The sequence below is a fragment of the Bombus impatiens genome, unplaced genomic scaffold (genome assembly GCF_000188095.3).
Source record: "Bombus impatiens unplaced genomic scaffold, BIMP_2.2 scf_0517, whole genome shotgun sequence".
NCBI classification, from domain to species: domain Eukaryota; kingdom Metazoa; phylum Arthropoda; class Insecta; order Hymenoptera; family Apidae; genus Bombus; species Bombus impatiens.
The window spans coordinates 729,173-754,696 of NT_176936.1; the positions used below are offsets into that span (position 1 = coordinate 729,173).

Here is a 25,524-nt window from a genome sequence, read left to right on the forward strand (position 1 = left end):
TTCCGTGACAGGTTTGCCACGAGAAAATAAGAGTGCTGTCTCAAGAAGCTGGTGCACAGGTGAAGCAACACGGCAAAAACAACGATCTAGTGGACAGGATCAAGAAAGATCCATATTTTGCCCCGATCCTTAATCAGTTGGATAATCTTTTGGATCCGCGTACGTTCGTTGGTAGAGCACCTCAACAGGTTATCGAATTTTTAGAAGAAGAAGTCAATCCTGTGCTTGAAAATTACGAAGGGATTTTAGGCGGAAAGGTGGAACTCAACATTTGATCCAACAAAAATAGGATTTTTTATTCTCTAAGGAAGGAAGTGATCTTTTATAAATGTTTTATAAAAAGTTTCGTCAAATGTTGTCTGTTATTTTTACGTGTGTTAGTATTGTAAACTTTACAGAGATTAGAATTGAATAAAGCAGAAGAAACATAAAGTGCACTGTTTCGCAGCTACGCGCGCGCTTTTTCCACGTTCAACGTTTTTCTCTCGTTAAGAAAACCCGATTTTGCTTCTGAGACTCGAATGAAAAATTAGAAACTTCTCGCCAACGTAACTGCTGTGATAGCAAGTGAAGATGGAATAGACAAATCAAAGAAATACGAGGAAATACAGATTTTTTAAAAGAAATGCTAATTTTCATATTTACATTTAAATGGAAGAAATAGGACAGAATAAGAGATAGAAAGATAAAGTTGCGAAGACAGGTGAAGAGAATAGGTACAGTAGAGTATAAAAAGAAAGGCAGAAATATAGAGACCGATCGTTTATTGTAAACAGATAGTTGAAACATAGTGAATAACAGTTGCTTAATCACCGATTCACTTTTCCAATCTACATTTAAGAATCTTAATAAAATGTACATTTCTTTCTCTTCAGATAACATATCTGAAAGGATACTAGATGCAGGTGATTAAAGTCGACTAAGCAACTGTTATACTTTACAAGAGAGGCTAAAAGTAGCTTTACCCTGAAACGGGACATAATTGGCTGTTTTAATCGCAAAATATAGAGCGAAAAGATGTAGCAGAGTGGAAAGTACAACATTGGTAACGTGTATATTACATAGCTTGGATTTCGCATAAACAACTATAGCACTTGAGAATCACAGCATTAGGAGAATTACGCACTGTTCTCTCGTATATAGCTTTTTTTACTTTATGATAGATCCAGGTAACGATAGGTGGGAAGACTAGACTAGAAGTGAGAGAAGACAAGAGGAAACGCAGTTTCCTGGTCGAAAGTGACACGGCCTGTGCACTTTCGCTTTTACGCGTTCATTTTTCTTTTGTCATGCTTTTGTAAAATACTTAGATTATTCTTTCAACTTGTGAAATTCAGCTATGTGTAAGCTTAAGCATGAAATTCACTGTAGTTTCTCAGACAGATAGAATACAGAGAAATGTAGATAAAAGTAAATGAAAGAAGAAAGAAGTGGAAGAAAGGGAAAGCTTGAAAAAGTGAAAATTTGATAGAGAAAGGTTTAAATATAGGAAAGTAGAGGGTAGAAATTGAAAAGATGAAATTGAAGAATAGAAGAAAGCAGAATAAAGAATTGGAAAGTGACAGAAAAGAAAAGTGAGATAAAAGTAGAGTTTTTTTTTAAAAATGGAAAAAGACAAGAGAATTTTATTCGATTTTTCGTATAAACAGTAGGATTGTTAAATTTGTAAGAAAATTTATAGTTTGGGGTAAAGAAAAGTTTGAAGAAAAGAAAACAGAAGAAACCAAAAGAAGTTGCATAAGTATAGTAAACAGATAAATAGACGAAAAATAGGCAGACCGAAAGTTTCAAGAGATATTTACAAAATTGAAAAAGATGCAGAGAAGAAAACAGAATTCAGAAAAGAAAAAAAAGGTATCGAATATACAATAAACAGAGAAAATACAAAATACGATTTTGTGAAAAGTTCAAGCTGATACTGAAAAAATAACGACATAGAAGAAGAGAAAGGATAAAACTAATATTTCCAAAGAGTGACAAGAACAGAAAGTAGTTAAACTTTTAAATAGAAAAAAAAAGAAATATGGTGAAGTATAATAGTATTCAATATAAGAAAATAATTTCAGAAAGAGGAGAAAAGACAGAAGAAACTGAGAAGACAATGCTGGAAGCGATAAAACTTAGAAAGATATGGAATTGAAAAAGAAATTAAATAACATGTAATAAAAATAGAATATGTCACAAACTTAATAGATCAGTGTAGAAAACAAAAGGAAGAATATAATTAGGAAAACAATTTTTATATTAGAGTACAAAGAAATAAGATAAAAAAAAAGTAAAGGTATACAGAAAGAACAGAGCAGAATGAGGCTACAAGGATAGAATATAAATAACTTTAAGACAATACGATTACAGAAGGAGATAAAATAGATAAAAATAGCGATAGTACGAAAATAGATATATTTTACAAAAATAAATCATCAGAGAAATTGGAGAAAAATAAAGTAGCACCTAGGAAACATGGTAAAGTGCTATAATGTATTAAATTTCAGGTACTTTAGTATTCTCGAGTTCACGTAAAAAGGGATAAAATTACTAACTGAAATACAGTGGAGATAGTACAGTAGGGAAACAGAAAAGAGATATGAAAATTGAAGAGAAAGACGGTCATTAAAAGAGAAAAATTTCAAAGAGAGCAGGGACTAGTTATAATAACCTACTATTTATAATTGCAGCATTGTAGGAGAAAGTAAAATATATACGAGATATGCGAGGCAAGATAGATTTGAGACAGAAAACAAGAAGAAGTAGCTTTATCTATATCGTAAGAAATAGATGGAAAGCAATTTATGGCAAGATCAACAAATTTTGACATTGTAATACTGACAGGTACTTGAGAAAAGTGTGAAAATAAAGATAGAATAGTCTAGTAAAGAAAGAAAGAAAGAAATTACAAATTTAGAGCAGTAGCATTCTAGAGAAAAGAGACAAAAACAGAATCACGAAGAAAATGAAACGGAAGTAATAGAGTATCAGATCGTAGCGTCAGAATAGAAAGATCGTTTCTACAGAAGAGAAGAGAAGAGTGTTAATTAAAGTGAGAAATAGAGTGTGCAATTCAAAAAGAAATTCATATCAAAGAATAGGATAGAGATAGTAGACAAAGCGAAAAGAAGATCAAGAAAAGGCGAAGATAAGAAATAGAAGAAAAAGATACAGAAGAAATGAATGTCGAAGATAGTGTACCGATTGAGTTTGTCAGCCTCGCAATTTTAATGATCCGTGCCAATGCGATTTAAATGTATAAAGTAGGAGATCAGTAAAATTGCGAGACCTCGAAAAGTAGAGACGTAGAGAAGAAGCTATCACAGAGCGTTAAGTTCGTGGAGAAGATTAAAACCGCTCTGATTGAACGTTTCCCAATTAGGAACGCCGTCAAATCCAAAATTTCATCATTTAGAAAAGCGTAACGAATTCAAACTTTTAGTTCTAATTCATCAAATTTATCATCCAATTCATCTACGAGTCTCGATTTTGTACTTTTTAGTATCAGATCGATTTCAAATTCTTCCAAAGATATTAATAATTAACTTCGGAGTATTTCAATTTATCTGCTGATTGTCGAAGCAGCGTCTTTTGGATGAACAGTTCCACGTCGTCGTTGTAATCTGCCACTGATTTGCTAGAAATTTGGTTCAGTTTCCTCTTGACTGGATTCATATCGATAATTCCGAACTTTTCAAATTGTCTACTTCAGGAAACGATTGTCGTTTCGTGGTTGAATTATCTGAATTCTGGCCGATTATTTTTTGGCTATTCGGTATCCGGAGAACGTGACGCCATCCGATATTTTTCCTGCATCGACGAAAACAGCGAGATGATCTCCAGCTTCGACGTCCAGTAAGACCAAATTAGCACCACCTCCTGCACCAGTGCTGACCACGGGTCTCCAGCTATCGGAATTATTCAGTTTCTTTTTCAGAGTGAGCCGAAGGTCGGTGCTGCCATATCCGGCGAAGCTGAACTGATACAAGCCCGGGCAATGGGTGATGAAAACTCCTGTTTGGGCGACGTAACCCACGCCTTTGTCGACCAATGTCTCGGCGAATACGGCTTTGGCATGCTAATGGATGAGATAATATTTCAAGAATTACTATCCTTAAACGTTATTACATTTTATAAACATTGTGAATAATTCGCGACAGCTTTTAATTTTTCGTTCAAATTGCTATAACTCAAGTATAAATGTTGACACAGTGATAAGTTGACAAGTGTATATTGGTACAAGTTATTACGTAAATTAGAAACTGCGAAATTTCATTTTAATTTAGACGAATGTTGTTTCAACATTCCATTGAAGTTCTCCAAATAGTTCAGTTAATTCTGCTGTCATTTAAAATTCTACGAAAGCTTCTATATTTATTGCGTTGATATATCCGGACCGTACTTTTATTTGAAACTCGTTTAAAAATTAGACTCACATCGACAGAAGCCTGGGTAGCCGAGAAAGCAACAACACCAGCACAATCAGCAGCTATTCCTATTTTTAACGAGCCGACGGTCGTGATACCGGAAGTTGGTGGATCCGGTATGGCTGCCTCCGTCAGGATGGAGACTGCTAGGAACATCACCAACCACACCACCCTACAACAGAATTTTTTATAAAATTATAAGTGTTCACATTAACGTCGCGACCCAATTACATTTTATTTTCCATATCCATGAACAGCTTGCAGACTAATGACAATACTTCACCGTGTTTCAATGCATTCAATGCAATTATAGATAATTATTTATGACTCACCAAGGAGGGGGATATATGATATGTAATATAGTAATGGCTAACAATAAGTATGAGATAGGAATTGCGACCAAGACAAACCAAAGAAATGGGAACTTTCGTAGTTCGTAACAAATTCAGTAAAAATGTTATCTATTTATGACTCACTCGTTATAACAAATGCAATACCGCATAACGTTGATAATAATAAAAACTCGAAGGTAAAAGAAAATAAGTAGACTAAGAAATCATTGTTTGTTAAAAAAATACGAATTAATTATTTCAATGTAGTGGAAGGATCTATTTAATCGATAAAACGTATCTTAGTGACTCATCACAGCTAATTGCTATGTATAATGATGTAGACTATTAAAATTTTCCATTGATTATCCAGTTACATAAACTAGATTAGACATAGAGTCATTAAAGAAAAGATCAAACAAAATCGAAAAAATTAGTATCTTTGAACATTGACATCTTCGAATCTCGTCAAATTATTCGCAATATTTCATGAAAACTTTCAAGTTGAAAAGAAAGGGAAGCTGAAAAGTAATTATGGAAGTCGCGCGCTAATATCGTTACAGTTGAAAAATAAACCAACGATTCGTTCTTGCGTAAGAGTTCAAGTGGGCGTTCGAGGATTTTTATAATTTCGTCTCGTTTATTTTCTTTTTCTTTTTTGTTTCGTTTGGCTCGCATTAAATAACCAACCTGACCATTCTCGGCAAAGTTCAACCCGATTTGTGACTTTCACTGCTCACGGCTACTTCTCCGCTCGCTTCACCTTTTTCACCTTCTTCATTTTTCTTTTTTTATTCTTATTTCACTTGATCATTCCGTATCTCCGACTGCTTTCGTTTTCGGGCGTACCGGTTTCGGTTATCTCTTTAGTGAAATCGTTACTTTTTGCCTTGCACCAGATATTATTCCCAGCGAAATTCCGAGAACTCATATTTGGAGCAAACAAAGTTGAATGGGATTTATTAGACTCTTGATATTAAATAATATCAGAGACAAAAGCAACGTCCGTAGAATGTTAATCAGGTCAGAATTTTTTAAGCGCACAATTTATTTAGGTAGTTTCTATTAGAATTATAATGGAGCGTGGGAAATAGAATATTGTGATGTTAGCGTATAGTAATTTTGTATGATGGTGATTTATTAAATCGAGCGGAAAATTTACCACAGCTTCTGGTCTCGCTCTATTAATCGCATAACTCGTGCGACGAAAGTAAAAAGAAGCATTCATTTTGTCAAGCGCAATCTACCACGCCAATCGCATTGAACTTTCTACTTTGTATCGAGAGAAAGTCGTGTTTTGCAGCTTCGTTATATCAACATTATCTTTAATTCTCTTTTATTCTACCGTTTCTTGTTTGATTTTCAATAGTCTGGACTGCTCCAAATATTCATCATTTAAATATTCATTATCCTACATTTAAGCACGAAATTAAACCAACATTATTATCTTCGTTTAATCTTTCGTTCAACTAATGACACCTGTATTTTTGTCATTACCATAGACGTATAATGTCTCAGACTATTTGGTAATTTCTTTCAATAAATTATTAAGTCACTGTATTATACAAGTGAATTCAATATTAAATATTTATTATTAAGGCTCCTTTTTCCAAAATTCCTAAAATATAAATTCAGTCTTCTCTCGGATACAAATGTTTATAGCTGTGGTTTAATTAGTAACATTTTAACTTTGTTAAGTTACCGAGATCACAAGACTAACAAACATGATAATTGTACGATTCTTTAAGAATAATGTTTCGTATTAATTAATATGCAAAGAAAAACAACACGTTATCTAAGTTATCATAATTGGAAAGTAATGCTGGAGTATTTCTCAATTAGCTCGAACACGTTAATAATAAGTCTAGATAAAGGATAAAAATAAACTACATGGTTTAGAGCGTACACAACGATCGCAATGCACTTTTAACCCCTGAATCGCATTTACTTGTGCAAGATAAAATCAGAAATCCTTTCACTTTCACGGGCTTCAAGGCGAGGATCTCACGTGCGACACGTTTCTGTCGCCCACGTTAACCGGAATAACAATAAACGAGACAATTCGTGACTTCATGATATATTTTAACAATTACGCTAATACATTGCATCTATAAGAATCGTATGAAACCAGAGAAATCAATTCGCACAACTCAACTTTTATAAGAGATTTAATTAACGATCTGTTTATTAACAATCTATATGTATAAATAATTTAATAATATATTCCATATTAAGTTTATATGAAAAGACAATTTGTTCGTGCATATTGAATTCTCTGACTCAATTTTGCCCATTTTATGAAAATATATTATACCAGACTATTGTTACGTGATTATCGATATTACGTTACGGAATTTTATTGCAGTTCGCAGAAACGATTTCGATCAATTCTTTACGTAGAAACCATTTAGGTGTTTACGTATTTGGGAACACGATGATTGAACAATACCTACAGCTGTAAACTTGTGCGAATAATTGAGGAGATAATTACTTGGGTATTGAAATTTTGCTACAGAAGAATTTTTTTCAGATACTATTTTATACTCTTGTTCTAGGTCGCTAATATTTTACATAATTTTATAGGTGAACTACTTTATTATTTCTTATTATTATTTCCTTTTTCTCTCAAGTTCTCTATAGAACGTTTAAATGCTGCAACGTTTAAATGTAACAATTGCAATGCAATGCAAAGCAATACGAAGACTTATGATTTATGTAAATCTTGAAATCGTGTTAGGACGTAATGTTGCTCATCTTATGTAACGGATCTGCATACATCATAATATAATATGCAACGTGATCCATTTATAACGGAGTCTAAATTAAAGAGATAATGTATGTACGGCTGAATGCGGAATGATCTTCTTGACGTACTTCACTCATCTTGTGTCAGTGTTCATTCCAATAAACGAAAACGAAAAATATTAACAATCATCTCATTAGTTAAAAGGTTGAAATACGACTTCGACGCATAAAATCAAATACGCTAACGACATGTAAATTATTCTTATTTCTAGAGTAAGGTATATTCATCGTCATTATTGTCGTCTTATTGCATTATAACTTTGATAAACTATTTTTTTAAAGACAGTCGGGACTATTCGAATCTTTATATTAAATTAAAAATGCTATATATATCGACTACAAATGGATATTATATATGAATAAGTACTTAAATATTGAAATACATTTTTAAACTTGTGATTGCTCTTAAATTAAATATTCAAGCAACTCAAAAGAATGATTCTTGGCTTAAATTTTGAAACATTCCAAATTTAAGTAACAGCATTAAATACTAAGATTTATCATTTAAAACAACAGATTTATTATAGAACAGTTAAAGGAATATCAAACTAAAAATTACAGGAATTTTATCGAATCGAAAAATTAGCTTCTTCAAAGTCCCTTTTAGGTTTTCTTAATAAATCCTTCGTCATCGGTATACTAGTATAATATAAAAAAAAAAGAAAAAAAGGTATATTAATCAAGATATTCAAATTCTACAACTACAAATTTACTATCCAGTTATTCGATCAATTAGAAATAGAATTGCATAAATAACTGAATATAAATTATTCAGAAAACATCCACGTTGCTAATCGATCAAAAATATCAACAAAATTTTAATTTAATAAATATACAATATTAAGGAAATAGAAGCGGTTTAAAAAGCGAGCACTTAAAGGGACTCACATGATGGTAGAAAGTGGTGTGGCAGTGGCGAACGTTCTCAATCGTGCTGGGCAACGCAGCTGTTCGATGTTCCAGGTAAGTTGAACCAGGTGAAGTCGACGTACGCCTTTATATTACCTTGGAGCCCGGACAGTTTGGTCTTGACGCCACCTCCAATATCTGTGCTCTCACGTCTCGTTCCTTTCTTTTCCTCGTGTCAAGTGCTTCGATCTTAAGTCCCCACCTCTCTCTTTCTCACTCTCTGCTAACTTCAGTTAGGGACAACCGAGCGTAGATAGTAACAATCGGATTACTGGAAGGCTGGTTTGGCAAGCTTTCCGATACGAAGTTAAGTAGACCTGGAGATGGAAATCTGGCGTTTATTACTATGGTGTTAGCCTTAATTAAAAAAAATATTAAATAATACAAAGAGAGAAATATTAGAAAATTAGAAATGCTAAAATTTTTAGTTCGTTTTAATTTCCACACTTTTTTTTTAATCAAGTGTAATACCAGTATTTTTTAATATTTACATACGCCTATTATCACAGTAATTATATTATTATAAAAATTATTGGACTGCAGTATACAATGGATGACATTTGATACAAAAAAAGTGCATAGTTATTCGACCCGTCTTGGTTTCAAACTGGTGTACATAATCAATAAGTAAATTTCTTCTTCGGTCGACCGTGTTCCTGGGCTTGCAAGCGATATTTCAATTTAGAGGTAACGTTTGTTTAGTATGCATTATCTCAATTATGCACGAGATTCGTTGCTCATTCTTAATTACTTAGAAAATTCTATAGGCAAACTGAACGCGAATAGAAATGAATTTCCTCTTCTGACATACAGTAACGTCGTTTGAATTCCAGCAACTCGCTCACTTCCTCGACGCCATTGTAAATCGGTACTTCAATTCCGTGAACATCGGTTATTCAATCCCATTCTTGTATGTGCGCCTATGCAATTAGCGAATAATTTATTCCATACCACTGGACAGCTAGTCTTGAAACATTTTCCTATTTAAAATCGTATGGAAATTTATGCAAGAATTGGCGTGGCTAATCTTCCATCAGAATAAAGTTCCAGCGCCCACGATATATCGATTTCTGTGTGTCATTAAAAATAACTTTCACTTTGGCTTTCGGTTCGCGTTATTTGGTTTATTAGTTAGGTATTCCTTTCAAACTACGTATTCCTCGGTTCCACGTTGCGTATACTGGTTCTACACGTTTTTGAAAGTACTCCCGATTCTTGAAAACAACCTGGTCGCGATCATTATTGCCTTCAAACATATGATACGTATAATCTTACTACATTCTATGACAGAAATTAATAAATTTCTCAATTCTCGAAGTCTTAACACATGTAGAATATAACGTGGAATATAGAAATACAGGAATTTATAACCACGTTACTTATAACCACATAACTTTCCTTTTTTTTTTTTTTTAATAAATTGCTTTAATTCTAACAAATGTTACCAAAGAACTGCAGTTATACTGTTAAAGTTTTACAGAAATAAGAATAAAATTATAAATTCTCGACATAGTGAGGTGATCAAGCATTGGTCATGCTAATTCATTAATATTACGTGGTTGACAAATATGTCGAAAGAATATTATACTTCGCCATATCTCGTCAAACAACTGCTCTTTCTCTGAGAGAATGTGCAAGTTTTGCGCAATCCATGAATTACATAGAAAGGACCCGAAAGCATGAAGTTATGATTATGGTGATCACGTAGCTAGTAGCTCATATGGGAGCTCGTTGTTAAAGGAAATTCTACAAATTATAAGCATTTCGTGCTCTCCTTCTTCCTTTTCAAAAACTTTCTTTCTTTTGTTCTCCATAACGACATTTTTGTTATATAACAAACACGCTATCTGACACCCACTAATCACTGCTATTACGTAAATATAATTTACTAAGAATTTGAATTCGACGAAATAGAAGAAATTAATAAAAGAAAAAATTCTCTGTGGAGAAAGGCGAATATTTTTTTGCATTTTTTAAACAATTGTATCACAAATAAGGAATAAAATGAAATTAATGTGTTTGTATGCCGCGCTACCCACTTATGAAGCCGATGGAAATGTATCAGTGGGTCACTTGAGATAGAGTTTACTTCCACTGACCTCCATTTTCATTCCTCCTCCTCCACGAACTCTCCATTTCTTTTTATGGGAAATGGGACATCTTTAAAGTTACAAAGATCGACTCGAATATCAATCTCTGAAGAGAACAATATTACATTCGTATAATTCCGTAGAATGATATATTCGCTCGCGCATGATACGATAATTATTTAATTACGTACAAATATGTATAATTGCCTTACAATTATAATTCAGTTATTTTATACTTTCACTTTCTCAACCGCACAATAAATGGTAGAATTTTACACGTCAGAATCATCGCACAATTCTCGCTATTCTCTCTGATTAATTGTGGAGAAAAATAGATCGATAGATATAATCGTGTATATCACAAGATATTTCCATCGTGCTTGATTTCTCTCATAAACTGGAAATTTGATGTTGATCTGGCCATTAAACACTGAAAAGGTGAATCGGTATAAGTGGTGAAAATCATGCAACCAGGTGTGATCGTAGTTCATCATCGCGTCAATTGCGGCTAACGCAGAGAAACTGGATTTTATGGCCACATTCTTTTTTCATTTAGCAAACTGCTTTCTATGCTAACGAGTCATCTATTGAAACTATCAATTAGAGTCACACGTTGAACTTTGTGAACGAATTAAGCCACTTCTGCCATGACTACTGACCTCCCACGTTCCTTAAAAGACTTTCCTAATTTAATCAAAGAGAAAGAGAAAGGATAATCCGGCATAGAATTCATTATTATCTATCTACTCAATGCCCTTCGTCGAGTATGAATTATGGCTGTCTGGTTGACATAATTTTCCATCTACCTAGGTTATAGGATACAGTGTTGCTGCGCTTAATTATTGCAAATGTTTCATCATCAAGGATTATCACGTCTGATTTTTTAAAAGTGTGTAATAAGATCATGGCAAGACTATCGATTGCAAAAGTAATTAGCTACGAAGAATGTAAATAATATGATAATTCAATTCATTTAAAAGTTGTCATATAACTAATTTTTATGGAAAATTTCATTCGAAAGGTCACTGTGAACGTTTTCATTTTTAAGTGGAAGGTGACCACACCTCTCGTATATGAAATAAACGAAAGTTTAGCCTCAGGCCATATCAACAAATGACAAACGCGTTCTTTTTCTTATTTAATAACGTAATGAATTAGAATATAGGTGCAACGATAGTTAAAAGATAAAAGGAAAGTAGATCCGGAAAATGGTTGGATCCAGGAAAAATTTAGTTTGAAATTATTTTCTATCATATTTTGTACAATTATCATATTTATTCTAAGTTCGTAATATTACATTAGACAACCACGATAAAATGGCACGATTATCGAAGCTCCGATTTAAGTGTGCAAGACAGATGATAAAAAGAAATTCTTATCGACGCAGAGAAACGATCTTTGATCGCTCAAGGATTTTTGTCGTAATATACCCTTAACTTCTAGTACAATAGTAACAAGCGACAAATAAATAATAATTGCATCGGGAAGAAGCGGAAAAATAGTAAATAGAGATAGGAACGAGATGAACACAGAATCAAGGCAAGCTTAAGCAGTGCACAAAGAATATTCAAAATTAACTTCCCTGTATTAAACAGGAAGCACGAAATATCCGGAAAAGAAAGTGAAGGAATTCAAGGGATACGTCAATTATGCAAATCGCGTTATCGATATCTAAAATATATATATATACAAATATAAATCGTCAATGACACAATTATAAAAAAAGAAAGAAAATTTGATCAAAGCAACAGGTCAACGACGATCAACAGAAACGATAATATCAATTGATTGGAAATATCTCTTCGTCATTTTTTTGGAACCAATTTTTTGCTTCGTTAGTTTGAATTTCACATTTTTCTTTCGTCTTATTTAAACAAAATTTCTTTTCTGTAACTTTTTAAACTTTTTCCATATCTTCTTCTTTTTAAAGGTAATTCGTCGTTATTTACAAATTTGGAAGAGTAGGGCACGTTATATACAATAATTCGTCTTGGACATGGAATCGCACACATTATCGACTTCTTTCGCGCGATTCGAATCGGCGAGTGCAGCTTGACTTTCACTCTGGACAGTGTGCTTTCGCATCGCGGCACCTCGATCGCCTTGGATCTTTCTTCCTCCTTGTCTCCATTCTCGTTACCTCGGGAAAAGCATTCTCTTATGCTCGTTTCACGTCTTTCAGTTTAAAAAGAAACTGAGCGTATACCGTTACTACGTTATAATTAAATGTTACCTCACATGCTCTGTATGCTTTGCCACATAACTTGAACGTTCAACCATTAAAATAATATTTTTAAACTTCGTGTTATTACTTTAGTGTGACTAATATTCTACAAATAATGCTGAAAGTGTGTACACTGATAATTGCAATCTACGATGCTCTATAAAATAATTATTGTTGTATAAAACGTAATAGAAATCTAGAATTACATCAGAAGATTAATAAATATTTAACGATTGTATAAAATTCAAACATAGCAAATTAATCTAAGATTATATAAAAAATTTTACAAAATTCATAGAATTATCTTCTTTCAGAAACTTTTATAATAAGAACTCTCTGCGTTCAAATTTCCATCTCCAGTTTTTCAAAAAGGAAGGTGTCACGAGAAGTCCGCGGTATGCGAGATCCATAAGACCTCCTCATCAACAGTGAACCATCTAAACTAACAAGTTATTGTCTTGACAAGCGGGGCCCATACTAGGCCAGTTGCAAGCACCCGCGCCATTGTCAAAGGTTAAATGGACGGGGCAGTTGAATGTGTGAAGCGTGAACTTCTTCTTCCACTCGTCCCAATGGCAGGCATAGAACTTGTTGCAGAAGTTAGGGTGTCTGAACAGACCTGGTCTGGCGCAATTGGTAGCTCCATCGATGATTTCTTCTGATACACTATCCTCATACTCTCCAGAACGATCGATTGGACCATCGATAGAATCGTCGGTAGGACTATTGACAGAACCATCGATAGGACCAATGACAGAATGATCCACAGTGGAAGCTAAACCTTTACCACCTCCAATCGAGTTGATAGGAGATCCAACGTTGCTCAGACTCTTTCCAGATCTGAAATTGGCAGTTAATCCATGACTTGAAAGGCTCGAAGTGCGACCTCCTACTCCCACGGAAGGAGTAACGCTTGGTAAGTACGTGGACGATGGCTTTTCTTGAACTTGAATGCTCGTAGTTCCTAGAGCTTTCGAAAGTTCATTATAGATCTTAACTGGTTGTTTCGAAGACGATTCGTAGTTGGTCACTTGGTAATCTTGATCTTCGTAGGATCCTTCCTTCTCAAGATCTACATAAATCTCCGACTCGTCATAATTAGACAAGTCCACTTTGCCCTTTGACGAGTTGATCAACTTGGAGCCAGGACCTCTGAGATTAGCGAAAGGATCTCCTCTGCAGGTACACTCTGCTCCTAATTTTCCAAGGAGAAGAGGGTGCAGATCGCTCCACTTCACGATCACTTTAGGTTTACCTACGGCTGTAGACTTCGCAGTGGTCTGATACGTGATACCTGAAGATGGTTTCGAATATCCTCCGGAGTAAGTCGTCACTGTGAGAGGTGACTGTGTTCTAGGAACCGAGGATGGTGTCGATGAATCATAACCCTGTTTGAACTTCGTCTGGGACTGGTAGTAATCGACTCCTGCTGCGGATCCTGTTGTGTAAACGTCGTATTGGCTTGGAACATATTTCGTGGTGCCTCTGTTGTAATTGGTAACGAGCTTTCCGACTTCATCTCTGGGAATTGCTATGTTCGTAGGCGATCCTTTGTAGCCGGGACCTGATCCTATGCCCGATGGAGCAGTGGTGTACGATTTGGCAGATGCTGGTGTGAATTCTTGTTGATAAGTGACGCCAGGTAATGGGAATGGCTTTCTGTAAGTTACTCCAATGGCTGGCGAAATAGATTCGCCAGGTATGTACTGAGTCTGAAATGGAAATATTTTTTTAGTAAATATTGATAATTAGTAATCAGTGATTTAGTATAATTATTCTTAAAATCTCACCTGTGGTTTCGGTGACTCTGAGATTCCAGACGGTGTTACATGTTCAAACACGTTCTTCGAAGTTGTAAAGTATCCAGAACCAGATGATGGAGTGGTAGGTCCATAATCATACTAAAAAATTCCATCCGTAGAATTACAATAAATCATACAACAAGAGAATTGCATTTTTATGTACGAAAATTGTAAAGAATCATACCTGTGGTTCTCCAGAAGGATACTTCGATGATATTTTAAGTACAGTCGTTGGTGTCGTGCTAGAAACGTAACCTCGATCTCCGAATATACCAGGTTGAGAAGTCTTTGTTCCAAAACCAAACTGAGGTTTGGTCTGAATGCTAAATTTATCTTGACTTATAGTTACAGGCAATGGCGTCGACGATATGACAGTCTGGTATCCGGTATCGATCACTGGGTGAATAGTAGAGATGGTAACTGGAACTTTAGCCGCTTCAAAGACAGTCGTCTTGTAATTTTCCAATGGACCAGTGGTATAAAGGACAGGTGTTCCAGTTGGAGATGGTGCACGCGTAAAGCCACTTGGTTTCTGATACGTATTCACAACTGCAGGTGAACTGGTGAATCCGGCCTCACCGAATTTTGGTGTATTATGCACTTCAACCTTCAAGAACGGCGTTGGAGTAGTTCCACTAAAGATGCCACTCTCTGTCGAAGAAATAGGCAAATTCTTCGTCACTCCTGTATCAAATGGAATGCTAGGTGTGGGATAGGAATATCCAGTGCCCTTCGAAGGTTTCTGACTGAAGCCTGGACCATAAGTTGAGAATGTTCCTGAATAAGTCTTGGCACTGCTTTCGGTAGATGATTTTGGATATCCTGCCACGTTGCCTTCGAATGCTTTGGCGCCAATATGGTCGGGATTAGGTGGGGGGTTAGTTTTTCCAGTGCTAATTACGTAACTACCACCAGCACCTAAAGTAGCAGTGGTAAAGCCTGTCTTGGTAGGTCCAGTCTTAGTGAAGCCACTAGATAGCGATACACCGGGAATACCTTTGCTTCCTGGAATGAGAGTATCTGGCAAAATATTGCCGCCAGTTGGTCTATAGTCTGGAATATCATTTTCTGTATATTTGGTGGTCACATCGCCATTGTTAAATCTAATGGTACCACGCCCTCCGTTGTCATGGTATTCGTTAGTTTTGTAGCCGGTGACATAAGTCGATGGCGTGGTTCCAATCTTAGTTCCAAATGGAGATCCTGGGGTAACAGCCCCTGGATGCGTTGTAAAACCTGAACCAATGACTGTTCCTGGCACAATAGATCCCCCAATAGACACACCAGGAGCTGTTTGTCCTGTAAGAATTATTCCAGGACTCGATTGGCCCTTTATAATAGTTCCAGGTGAGGGTGTTCCAGTTACTACGACACCAGGTGAAGGTGTTCCAGTTACTATGACACCAGGTGAAGGTGTTCCGTAAACTGTCGTTCCAGAACTGACTGAACCTGGGAATACGGTCTTGACTCCGCCACTAATTACATAGCCAGGTGAACTTAGACCAGTCTTCGTATATCCTGGATGGCTTCCTCCACTTATTATGGTGCCTTGGTCAGAAGAACCTGTGAAGATTGCGCCAGGGGTAGCTCCATGGGTAATGAGCGTCCCTGGAGTGGAATCTCCAGTAATGATCGATCCTTGAATACCGTGTCCTGTCACGATAGCACCCGTACCTGTTGTCACTGTATAGCCACCAGCGGGTGTGACGCCTCCATGATACGTAACGCCTCCAATGGAAGGTACGTGGCTTCCAAAAGTAACATTCAAGCTTCCAGGGAATCCAGTTGTACCTTGGTAAACATTTGTTCCAGAAATAGCTCCGTGGCTTGAAACATAGTCGTCTGTTACCAGAGTCTGACCACCTGATGGTTGAGAAGACCCATAACACAGGTTCGTGAGACAGGTTGGTTTCTCAGGTTTCTCCACGATAATAGGCCCAGCTATAAGTTAAATGAAAATAAATTATATACATATTTTAATTTCATCTGAGTAAAGATAAGATGGTTTTATAGAATAAACTTACGAGTCTGTGAATATATACTGGTTACACCATGATCTACTCCAGCTCCAGTTGTGCCAGAAGAAACAAAAATTGGTGTTCGTGACTGTCCAGTACCAAATGTAATGGTTTGACCAGGTATTGAAGTTCCACCGTAACCTCCTGAGGTTCCTGTATATCCTCCAGTGGATCCCGCATGAGCACCAGTTGTTCCTGCTCCTGTATATCCGCCAGCAGTAGATCCCGCGTATCCTCCGCCAGTAGATCCGCCATGAATACCACCTGGCCCTGCATATCCTCCAGTAGATCCCGCATGAGCACCAGTTGTTCCTGCTCCTGTATATCCGCCAGCAGTAGATCCCGCGTATCCTCCGCCAGTAGATCCGCCATGAATACCACCTGGCCCTGCATATCCTCCAGTAGATCCCGCATGAGCACCAGTTGTTCCTGCTCCTGTATATCCGCCAGCAGTAGATCCCGCGTATCCTCCGCCAGTAGATCCGCCATGAATACCACCTGGCCCTGCATATCCTCCAGTAGATCCCGCATGAGCACCAGTTGTTCCTGCTCCTGTATATCCGCCAGCAGTAGATCCCGCGTATCCTCCGCCAGTAGATCCGCCATGAATACCACCTGGCCCTGCATATCCTCCAGTAGATCCCGCATGAGCACCAGTTGTTCCTGCTCCTGTATATCCGCCAGCAGTAGATCCCGCGTATCCTCCGCCAGTAGATCCGCCATGAATACCACCTGGCCCTGCATATCCTCCAGTAGATCCCGCATGAGCACCAGTTGTTCCTGCTCCTGTATATCCGCCAGCAGTAGATCCCGCGTATCCTCCGCCAGTAGATCCGCCATGAATACCACCTGGCCCTGCATATCCTCCAGTAGATCCCGCATGAGCACCAGTTGTTCCTGCTCCTGTATATCCGCCAGCAGTAGATCCCGCGTATCCTCCGCCAGTAGATCCGCCATGAATACCACACCAGGAGCTGTTTGTCCTGTAAGAATTATTCCAGGACTCGATTGGCCCTTTATAATAGTTCCAGGTGAGGGTGTTCCAGTTACTACGACACCAGGTGAAGGTGTTCCAGTTACTATGACACCAGGTGAAGGTGTTCCGTAAACTGTCGTTCCAGAACTGACTGAACCTGGGAATACGGTCTTGACTCCGCCACTAATTACATAGCCAGGTGAACTTAGACCAGTCTTCGTATATCCTGGATGGCTTCCTCCACTTATTATGGTGCCTTGGTCAGAAGAACCTGTGAAGATTGCGCCAGGGGTAGCTCCATGGGTAATGAGCGTCCCTGGAGTGGAATCTCCAGTAATGATCGATCCTTGAATACCGTGTCCTGTCACGATAGCACCCGTACCTGTTGTCACTGTATAGCCACCAGCGGGTGTGACGCCTCCATGATACGTAACGCCTCCAATGGAAGGTACGTGGCTTCCAAAAGTAACATTCAAGCTTCCAGGGAATCCAGTTGTACCTTGGTAAACATTTGTTCCAGAAATAGCTCCGTGGCTTGAAACATAGTCGTCTGTTACCAGAGTCTGACCACCTGATGGTTGAGAAGACCCATAACACAGGTTCGTGAGACAGGTTGGTTTCTCAGGTTTCTCCACGATAATAGGCCCAGCTATAAGTTAAATGAAAATAAATTATATACATATTTTAATTTCATCTGAGTAAAGATAAGATGGTTTTATAGAATAAACTTACGAGTCTGTGAATATATACTGGTTACACCATGATCTACTCCAGCTCCAGTTGTGCCAGAAGAAACAAAAATTGGTGTTCGTGACTGTCCAGTACCAAATGTAATGGTTTGACCAGGTATTGAAGTTCCACCGTAACCTCCTGAGGTTCCTGTATATCCTCCAGTGGATCCCGCATGAGCACCAGTTGTTCCTGCTCCTGTATATCCGCCAGCAGTAGATCCCGCGTATCCTCCGCCAGTAGATCCGCCATGAATACCACCTGGCCCTGCATATCCTCCAGTAGATCCCGCATGAGCACCAGTTGTTCCTGCTCCTGTATATCCGCCAGCAGTAGATCCCGCGAATCCTCCGCCAGTAGATCCACCATGAATACCGCCTGGCCCTGCATAACCTCCAGTAGTTCCTCCAGTTGCGCCTGAATATCCTCCACCATTAGACCCACTCTTTGTTCCTGGATACCCTCCACTAATAGATCCTTTCTTTGTTCCTGAATATCCTCCATCAGTAGATCCAGCAGCAGAATACGTAGATCCAGTATAGCCCGTACCAGTTGTTCCACTTTTTTCTGTTTGTTCAATGATTCCTGCACCAGTAAATCCAGTGCCAGTAGATACTTGACCCGTACCAGTTCCTCTTGAATATCCTGTGCCAGTTGATCCTCCATAACCTGCCTTACCAGTCGATCCAGTATAGCTCGTGCCAGTTCCGGAATATCCATGACCAGATGTTATAGTTGCTCCTGCGCTGGAGTACCCACTTCCAGTTGTTCCCGTAAATCCTTGTCCAGTATATGGAGTTCCATGGTCAGCTTCTGCTGCTCCAGCGTATTCGCCTCCAGTTGTTCCAGAATGTCTACCAGACCCTTGACCGCTATATGTAGACCCATGACCAACTCCTACAGTTCCAGAATATCCGCTTACAGTTGTTCCAGAATGTCCACCAAATCCTTGACCAGTATATTTAGTGCCATAACCAGCACCTCCTGTTCTAGAGTATCCACTTCCAGTGGTTCCAGAGTAACCACCAGAACCTTGACCACTATATGTGGTTCCATGACCAGCTACTCCCGCCCCGGAGTAACCATCAGCTTCTTGACTAGTAGATGATATTCCATGACCAATTCCTGCTGCTCCAGAATATTCACGTCCAGTTGTTCCAGAGTAACCACCAGAACCTTGACCACTATATGTGGTTCCATGACCAGCTCCTGCTGCTCCGGAATATCCACTTCCAGTGGTTCCAGAGTAACCACCAGAACCCTGACCAATATATGTGGTTCCATGACCAGCTACTCCCGCCCCGGAGTAACCATCAGCTTCTTGACTAGTAGATGATATTCCATGACCAATTCCTGCTGCTCCAGAATATTCACGTCCAGTTGTTCCAGAGTAACCACCAGAACCTTGACCACTATATGTGGTTCCATGACCAGCTCCTGCTGCTCCGGAATATCCACTTCCAGTTGTTCCAGAGTAACCACCAGAACCTTGACCACTATATATGGTTCCATGACCAGCTCCTGTTGCTCCGGAATATCCACTTCCAGTTGTTCCAGAGTAACCACCAGCTCCTTGACCATCATATGAAGTTCCATGACCAGCTACACCTGATCCAGTGTATCCTGCTCCTTGTCCACTTCCACTGTATCCCTTTTCTTTCCCACTTCCAGTATATTTTGTTCCTTGTCCAAACGACGATCCATGACCAACGCCAGCTGCCCCAGAAAATCCTGACCCAGTAGAAACAGTATACCCTCCTCCTCCTGATGTTCCCGTGTAACCATGAGGTAATGCTCCTGTATAGTATCCACCAGTACCTGCAGTAGTTCCAGTGCCATAATACCCTCCGTCATATTCTGATCTTGTATAACCGGTACCAGAGTAGCCTGCTACCAACCAAGGCCACTCGCAAATTAATTTTTGCTCGTCAAAGATCAGGCCGAACGGGCAACGAAATTCGTAAGCCATTATTTCAGGACCTCCTGTCATCAGAATTTTTAATTAATGAAATGTTTCGAACAGAATTGAAAAATTATTCAACGCAAGATATAAACCTAGGTCGATGCAGGCGAAGAACCAACGGGGATTTTGGGGATCTGCATAGTAGCCAGATTTGGAAGGACATTCGAACCTTATTCGAGTTACTGGCGCAATTTCGCTACTTCCAGGACATGGCGATCCCTCAGGCATGGAGCCTGGCCAAACACAAACTTCTGTACGCTCGTCGAATGATAAACCTGCTGGACAGTCGAATTCGAATACGGAGTAATCTTCCACTTCTTGGTTGAATTTAACACATCGATAAAATCTATAGGAGCAAGTAGGACATTTCCATTATAACAAGAAGCGAAACAATATTCGAGCAATGATTAATTCGCTGCGGATAGTGATATACCTGTTACAACTTTTAGGATGGACGAAGTATCCTTGTCTAGAGCAAGTAAATTCGGTTTGCGTGTTTTCTCGAACAACTCTGATGTGTCCTTCGGTGTCTACTACGCGAACAACTCGAAAATCGGATGACTTAACTTTAGTCGAGTACTCAAGCTCTTTTTGCTGAAATTAAAAATCATTTAACAATTAATCGAACACTTTATAACATTTGTACTAATAAAGGAACGAAGTACTGATACTTAATTGTGTACTATTAATAAAGCATACAGAAATAACAATTTACTTCTATTAATTTTGAAATTTGATCTAAACTGAAATTAATTTAAATAACGTTGCCATCTACTGGTACATATCAGTACAGATCAGTCTGTGATCTGAGCTTTCACCAAAAGGTGGCGTACTGATGAACAATCTGATTCTTCAATCGATAAACATTAACTAACATTATAAAATATAATATAATATATAGTATAATTATTATAAATATATTTATTTACGTGTAGATCATCTTCCAAAGCGTTCAAAACAGCGGCTCTCGACTTCCTCTTGAAATTCGAGAACGATCGATGAACCTCGTGTGCAAGAGGCATCCCGCAATTAGTTTTAAAGTCATTCTCTACGTTATGCACAGCCAATCCAGGAAGATCTCGAAGCAGTACATATTTTCCCTTAAAAAAGAAAAAGAACAATTCGTCTCAAAACTATCTATCAAAATGCTCAAAACCAAAACTCAATAATAAAAGCGAGAAGTCCCTACTTTTATAGATAGAGATATTCTATCTTCGAAAGCAATCCACATTTTATCTTTGAAAGCGTAAGGAGCAGTAAGATCTTCGTCCCTTTCCACCGTCCATTCTCCGTTGTTCATCAAATCGCACAACTGAAAAAATAGCCGATAAATTTAATCGTACGCAGTTATTATAATCTCCATACGTTCTATTTATCAGTCGAAAATTTGTTCGCAACAATCATTGATGTCACACCTGCTTCTGATCAATGGTAACAGGTTGCATCTCCTCAGTTGACGCCCTTGGGGCATTATCGTTCTGATCCTTTAGCGTAAACTTGTACGCAGAGGCTGGTACTGATACCAGAATTTTTCTCTTAGGCGCGCCCAAACCGCTGATTAAGTCGATCAAACTGTCGGCGTTAAACATGTCGAAGAGACCTATCAATCTTGACGGATGAAAAGTGTGATTGGCCTCGTCATCTTCGACCAAGTAGTGCGTCGGGACCGTAAACAGATCCACGTATCTGTCAGTGAAAAACACGGAACTCTCATCGTCATTTGCATCAATATGTTTACGGATGTAAAAGCAAAAAAGCAAAAGGGAAAAATTAGATAAATAATCGCCACTCGATTTATTAAATTCTATGAATCATATTCGTGTTTCGAAACAACATAATTATCCCATAGAACGTGCTGCTTGTCTCATAAGCTGATTACAATTGCCTCAAAGTGTCGGCTAGAGAACACATTGAGAGCGATCTCATTTATATTTCAAGAACAGCTTCGAATACTCTCAAGTCATCCATATTCAATGAAACATCCTGTGTATTATATGCGAACTATGGGCATGGTTTGTCTAGCATTTATGTACTCGCTTACTTATTTAGGTCTGTAATTTGAATATTTTGTCATAGGTCTATGAACAAATCGGTCGATCCTTTTTCTTTTTGCACTTTTCTAAGGAATATTGTTTCAAATACAGATACGTGTGCGAAGCTCTACCCTTAAACTCTCAAAGTTCCATTATTACTTCACGAGAGATACGAAAAGAAATTATACGAGTTAAAGATTACAGAGAAATGATTGCCATAGAGTCCATAAAAAATCAGAGAAAGCATTTGCTTGATACTTTTCAAAACAGAAAAGACTTTTCGTCTCAGAATCTAGTTAGCAATAAAACGCGTATAAAAGAGCGGATCATTTCGCGCGTTGACGTCCCCACTGTGTCACGATCTTATCAACGCGGATGACTTTCGTCGTCGTTTCGATCTCATTCGCATTCACGGTCGTCTCGTTCCTTGCACCTGATCCCTTATCCATATTCAATGAAAAAATACCGAACGGTACGACGACTGTCTGACGGCCATTCCGTTAATTGCAAGGCGCGTGAAAATCCGCGAACAATCGTACGATCAAGTGGTGCATCGACTCGTCGCTGCATTCCTAACAACCTATCCAGCCGGCAACTGGCACAAGGTTAGGCAGATACACCGAACATGGATGAGTAGTTTTTACTAAATCCGTTTTCACTTAACTTGTCGGTCAATAATTCATGAACTTAAATGTAGCCGGTACATGATTCGTAGAATGTGTCTAGCTCAGGTCTGGCCTAGGCGTGTACAGAGATTTTGTAACGCGCTTTGACGCACAAAAGGTAATGATTGTGACAGAAGATCAGAAGGCATGGAAAGTCGAAGAGTGTCATAATATTTAATTATAGAAAAGTAGCGAATAGCGATTACATCTTTAAGTATATTTATTGCCGTAATGAGATTTTTTTCTGATGGATGATCGCTATAACGTTTTATGAAACATTTTACGCACACAGGTAATATGTTGATTATTTATATACGAATTTACTTGTGTAAAAGAAAGAGTATCGAAATTATTAAAATTCATGAAAGGGAAACTAATCTTGAAAAGGATCGATTCTTGTTTGGTTCTAGCAAACTATAATTTAATGCAAAATATTAAGTATCTACTTCTCTTAGAAATATTTGTTAATGTTAAATAAATTGATTAAACGAAATAGAAAAGTTCTCACTTGGTCAGTTCTTTCAGATCGAATTGTTTAGCCAGTTCCTCTGATTTTGTGGGTAGAACCAGGAATATTCTCTTATCGTATGATTTTCTCACCAATTCGTCTTTCAAACCCTTTACAAAGTGAACCAAACGTTCCTTTGATCCTGCAGTCATATTTAACTCGACTCCATCAACCTGTGGAAATCGATCAAAATTCTTTAGAGAGGAACTGCAGAATATCGTTAAACTGACGGATAGTATGGATAAATAATTGCCTCTTTCAAAACTCCGATCAAACGAGCGGTGATCTCTTGACGAACTGTGCCGGAAGTGCTTAGTGTTTTTCCAGGGTCGTCCACGGAAACCACGAACTGAAGCGTTGGAATAATCTTCTTCAACGACTTCTGAAAATCTTCGAATCCTGAAAAATACGTAAAATGTATAGATGGTTGCAAAGAAGAAAAAGAGAGAAAAGAATAAAAGGTATGACGACCAATTTTTAACGTAACAAGTAATTATTTTCGCAACTTTTTTTTACATTTCTATCGATTTTTGTTTCTTTACAATTCCATTACCATGTCGTCTTCTTATGTTGCTTGAATTTCACAGTTCACATTTCCTAAGGTATACTTTCATAAAAGTGGCTTAGTTGTGAGGCAGATTTTGCGATAGTAACGCTTACAAATAAAAAGAACTGTCCGCTAGAAGTTCCGCCTTCCTTTCCACGTGATTGTCGATTTCGTCGCACAATCAGCACGACACGATGCTGTTAGGTGAAACGAAATCTCTGTCTCCATAATATAGTTAATCACGAACTTTCACGTATTTTTGTAATTGGCCATGACCGTAAAAAATTACTTCCTATTACCAGTTCCCTTGTAAAGGTATAGCATCCTTATAGTTAAAATTTTGATTCTTATCATTCTTCGATATGTCTCGTTTATCGATACTTCATATATACCTTCAAACATTACATTATAATAAATATTTAAAAAACAAATTACATTCAGGAATGATGTTAATAAACCAAAGTACCAAAGTAAAATTACCAAAGTACGTCGCGTAAGAGTTTGGCGACATATAATTTCAATTAACTTTTTTTTTTTTTTTTGAAATTACGTATAAAAAGGAGGACATGGAAACTGGTTTAGTCGAAATTTGGTAATACGTAGGCAGATCAATTACAAGTCCGATGATGGATTCCTTTTAGTAATTTTAACAACATGTAATTATACTCGCATAACAGGTTAAGTCGTATGAAACACGATAATTGTATCGATACACGAACATTGTATCTTGATTGTTATTCATTCTTACAAACGAGTGAAAGCGTTGAATTAAAAAAAGATTCGCAAATATCCTATTATTCTTTGGAATATTTGTCAGACAAGAAAGAGACTAGATGTTAAAGAAACAAGAACGGATGCTGACACGCAAAATAAGATTCAGCAGCGCTCGAGGGAAAGTGATATTTGTTACATCTGGATCATCTATAAGAACCACTTTCAACGCCACTGTCCTCGCGTTTCATTAGCCACACCCATGCACGAATTTGGTATGGACATGCGACGTTTTTCGAAACTTATCCAAACACATATAGCAGGAACAGTTTTTTCTTTTTTGCATGGCGTCACGAATCTATATTCATAGACAGTGAAAGCGATTCAATTTTTCTACGAACGTACAATGTTAGGAAAAAAAACAAAAGTCTTGAAACATTGACCTTACGTTCTAAAATCTGTTAATTCTTGTAAATTAAACACTTTTGCTCCTCTCGTTATACCCTTAAAATTCTTGATCCTTATTTTTGAACACCCTGTATCGACAAGAAGTCAATCCTTCGGTGTCTAAAAATATTGTCACGAAACACGCAATCGTACCAATTAGCACACTGGCCGAAGACAAAACGAAGAAACGAAGTTTCGCATTAAAACTCGTTCCAATTCGTTGCTGCCATTCGAGTTTAATTGAAACTGGCTCCGTCGTTATCAAAAAGATATTTTTTTCCACGAAACGAGGCGGGTCGGTCGCAACCATTCATGGCAAGGGTACACCAACCAGAGAAAAAGGAGGATCAGCACGC

General features: G+C 37.7%; 3 protein-coding genes and 1 long non-coding RNA gene across 11 annotated transcripts in view; 2 read left to right on the forward strand and 2 right to left on the reverse strand.

Annotated features, from left to right (window-relative positions):
* LOC100744099 (adenylosuccinate lyase) overlaps positions 1-577 on the forward strand; it is a 24,363-nt gene extending 23,786 nt beyond the window's left edge. The window contains exon 6 of the mRNA XM_003491123.4: positions 12-577. Within this exon, the coding sequence (XP_003491171.1) occupies positions 12-275 (264 nt within the window). The 3' untranslated portion in view covers positions 276-577. The remainder of the gene's footprint in view (positions 1-11) is intronic.
* LOC100745175 lies at positions 342-8,632 on the reverse strand. 3 transcript variants are annotated; one of them, XM_012388050.3, is made up of 3 exons: positions 4,745-4,763; positions 4,422-4,584; positions 342-4,063 (listed from the first exon to the last, which is right to left on the reverse strand). In XM_012388050.3, the coding sequence occupies exons 2-3, from the start codon at positions 4,566-4,568 to the stop codon at positions 3,743-3,745; spliced, it is 468 nt and encodes a 155-aa protein (XP_012243473.1). In that variant the 5' UTR covers positions 4,569-4,584; positions 4,745-4,763; the 3' UTR covers positions 342-3,742. The 3 variants fall into 3 exon arrangements, with proteins under 3 accessions (XP_012243473.1, XP_012243472.1, XP_003491180.1); XM_012388049.3 differs by lacking the exon at positions 4,745-4,763 and adding an exon at positions 4,644-4,672; XM_003491132.4 differs by lacking the exon at positions 4,745-4,763 and adding an exon at positions 8,435-8,632 and having other exon boundaries at positions 361-4,063.
* Positions 8,633-8,681: 49 nt separating this feature from the next.
* On the forward strand, positions 8,682-13,134 carry LOC117151896. The gene is made up of 2 exons (XR_004462054.1): positions 8,682-9,142; positions 13,084-13,134. It is a non-coding gene; the product is annotated as an uncharacterized LOC117151896 (long non-coding RNA).
* The window catches only part of LOC100743269 (mucin-19-like), a 48,287-nt gene continuing 34,561 nt past the window's right edge, over positions 11,799-25,524 (reverse strand). For 3 of the 6 annotated variants that reach the window (XM_033321873.1, XM_033321872.1, XM_033321874.1), the window contains 12 exons: positions 23,717-23,862; positions 23,464-23,636; positions 21,673-21,943; positions 21,447-21,569; positions 21,187-21,357; positions 20,691-20,851; positions 20,350-20,603; positions 18,553-20,277; positions 16,596-17,552; positions 14,756-16,512; positions 14,560-14,670; positions 11,799-14,481 (listed from right to left, as the gene is read on the reverse strand). In XM_033321873.1, coding sequence (XP_033177764.1) covers positions 13,207-14,481; positions 14,560-14,670; positions 14,756-16,512; positions 16,596-17,552; positions 18,553-20,277; positions 20,350-20,603; positions 20,691-20,851; positions 21,187-21,357; positions 21,447-21,569; positions 21,673-21,943; positions 23,464-23,636; positions 23,717-23,862 — 7,124 coding nt within the window. In that variant the 3' untranslated portion in view covers positions 11,799-13,206. Of the gene's footprint in view, positions 14,482-14,559; positions 14,671-14,755; positions 16,513-16,595; positions 17,553-17,572; positions 18,215-18,297; positions 20,278-20,349; positions 20,604-20,690; positions 20,852-21,186; positions 21,358-21,446; positions 21,570-21,672; positions 21,944-23,463; positions 23,637-23,716; positions 23,863-25,524 lie in introns of all 6 variants that reach the window. The other 3 variants (XM_033321876.1, XM_033321875.1, XM_033321877.1) reach the window with 3 other exon arrangements.

Bases quoted from the DNA above. Each gene is read 5' to 3' on its own strand.
- LOC100745175 (XM_012388049.3), bottom strand. From the start codon at position 4,663: ATGGATATGGAAAATAAAAT. The intron at 4,585-4,643 runs GTAATTGGGTCG...ATTCTGTTGTAG, and splicing joins ATGGATATGGAAAATAAAAT to GGTGGTGTGGTTGGTGATGT. The intron at 4,064-4,421 runs GTGAGTCTAATT...CTCATCCATTAG, and splicing joins CTACCCAGGCTTCTGTCGAT to CATGCCAAAGCCGTATTCGC.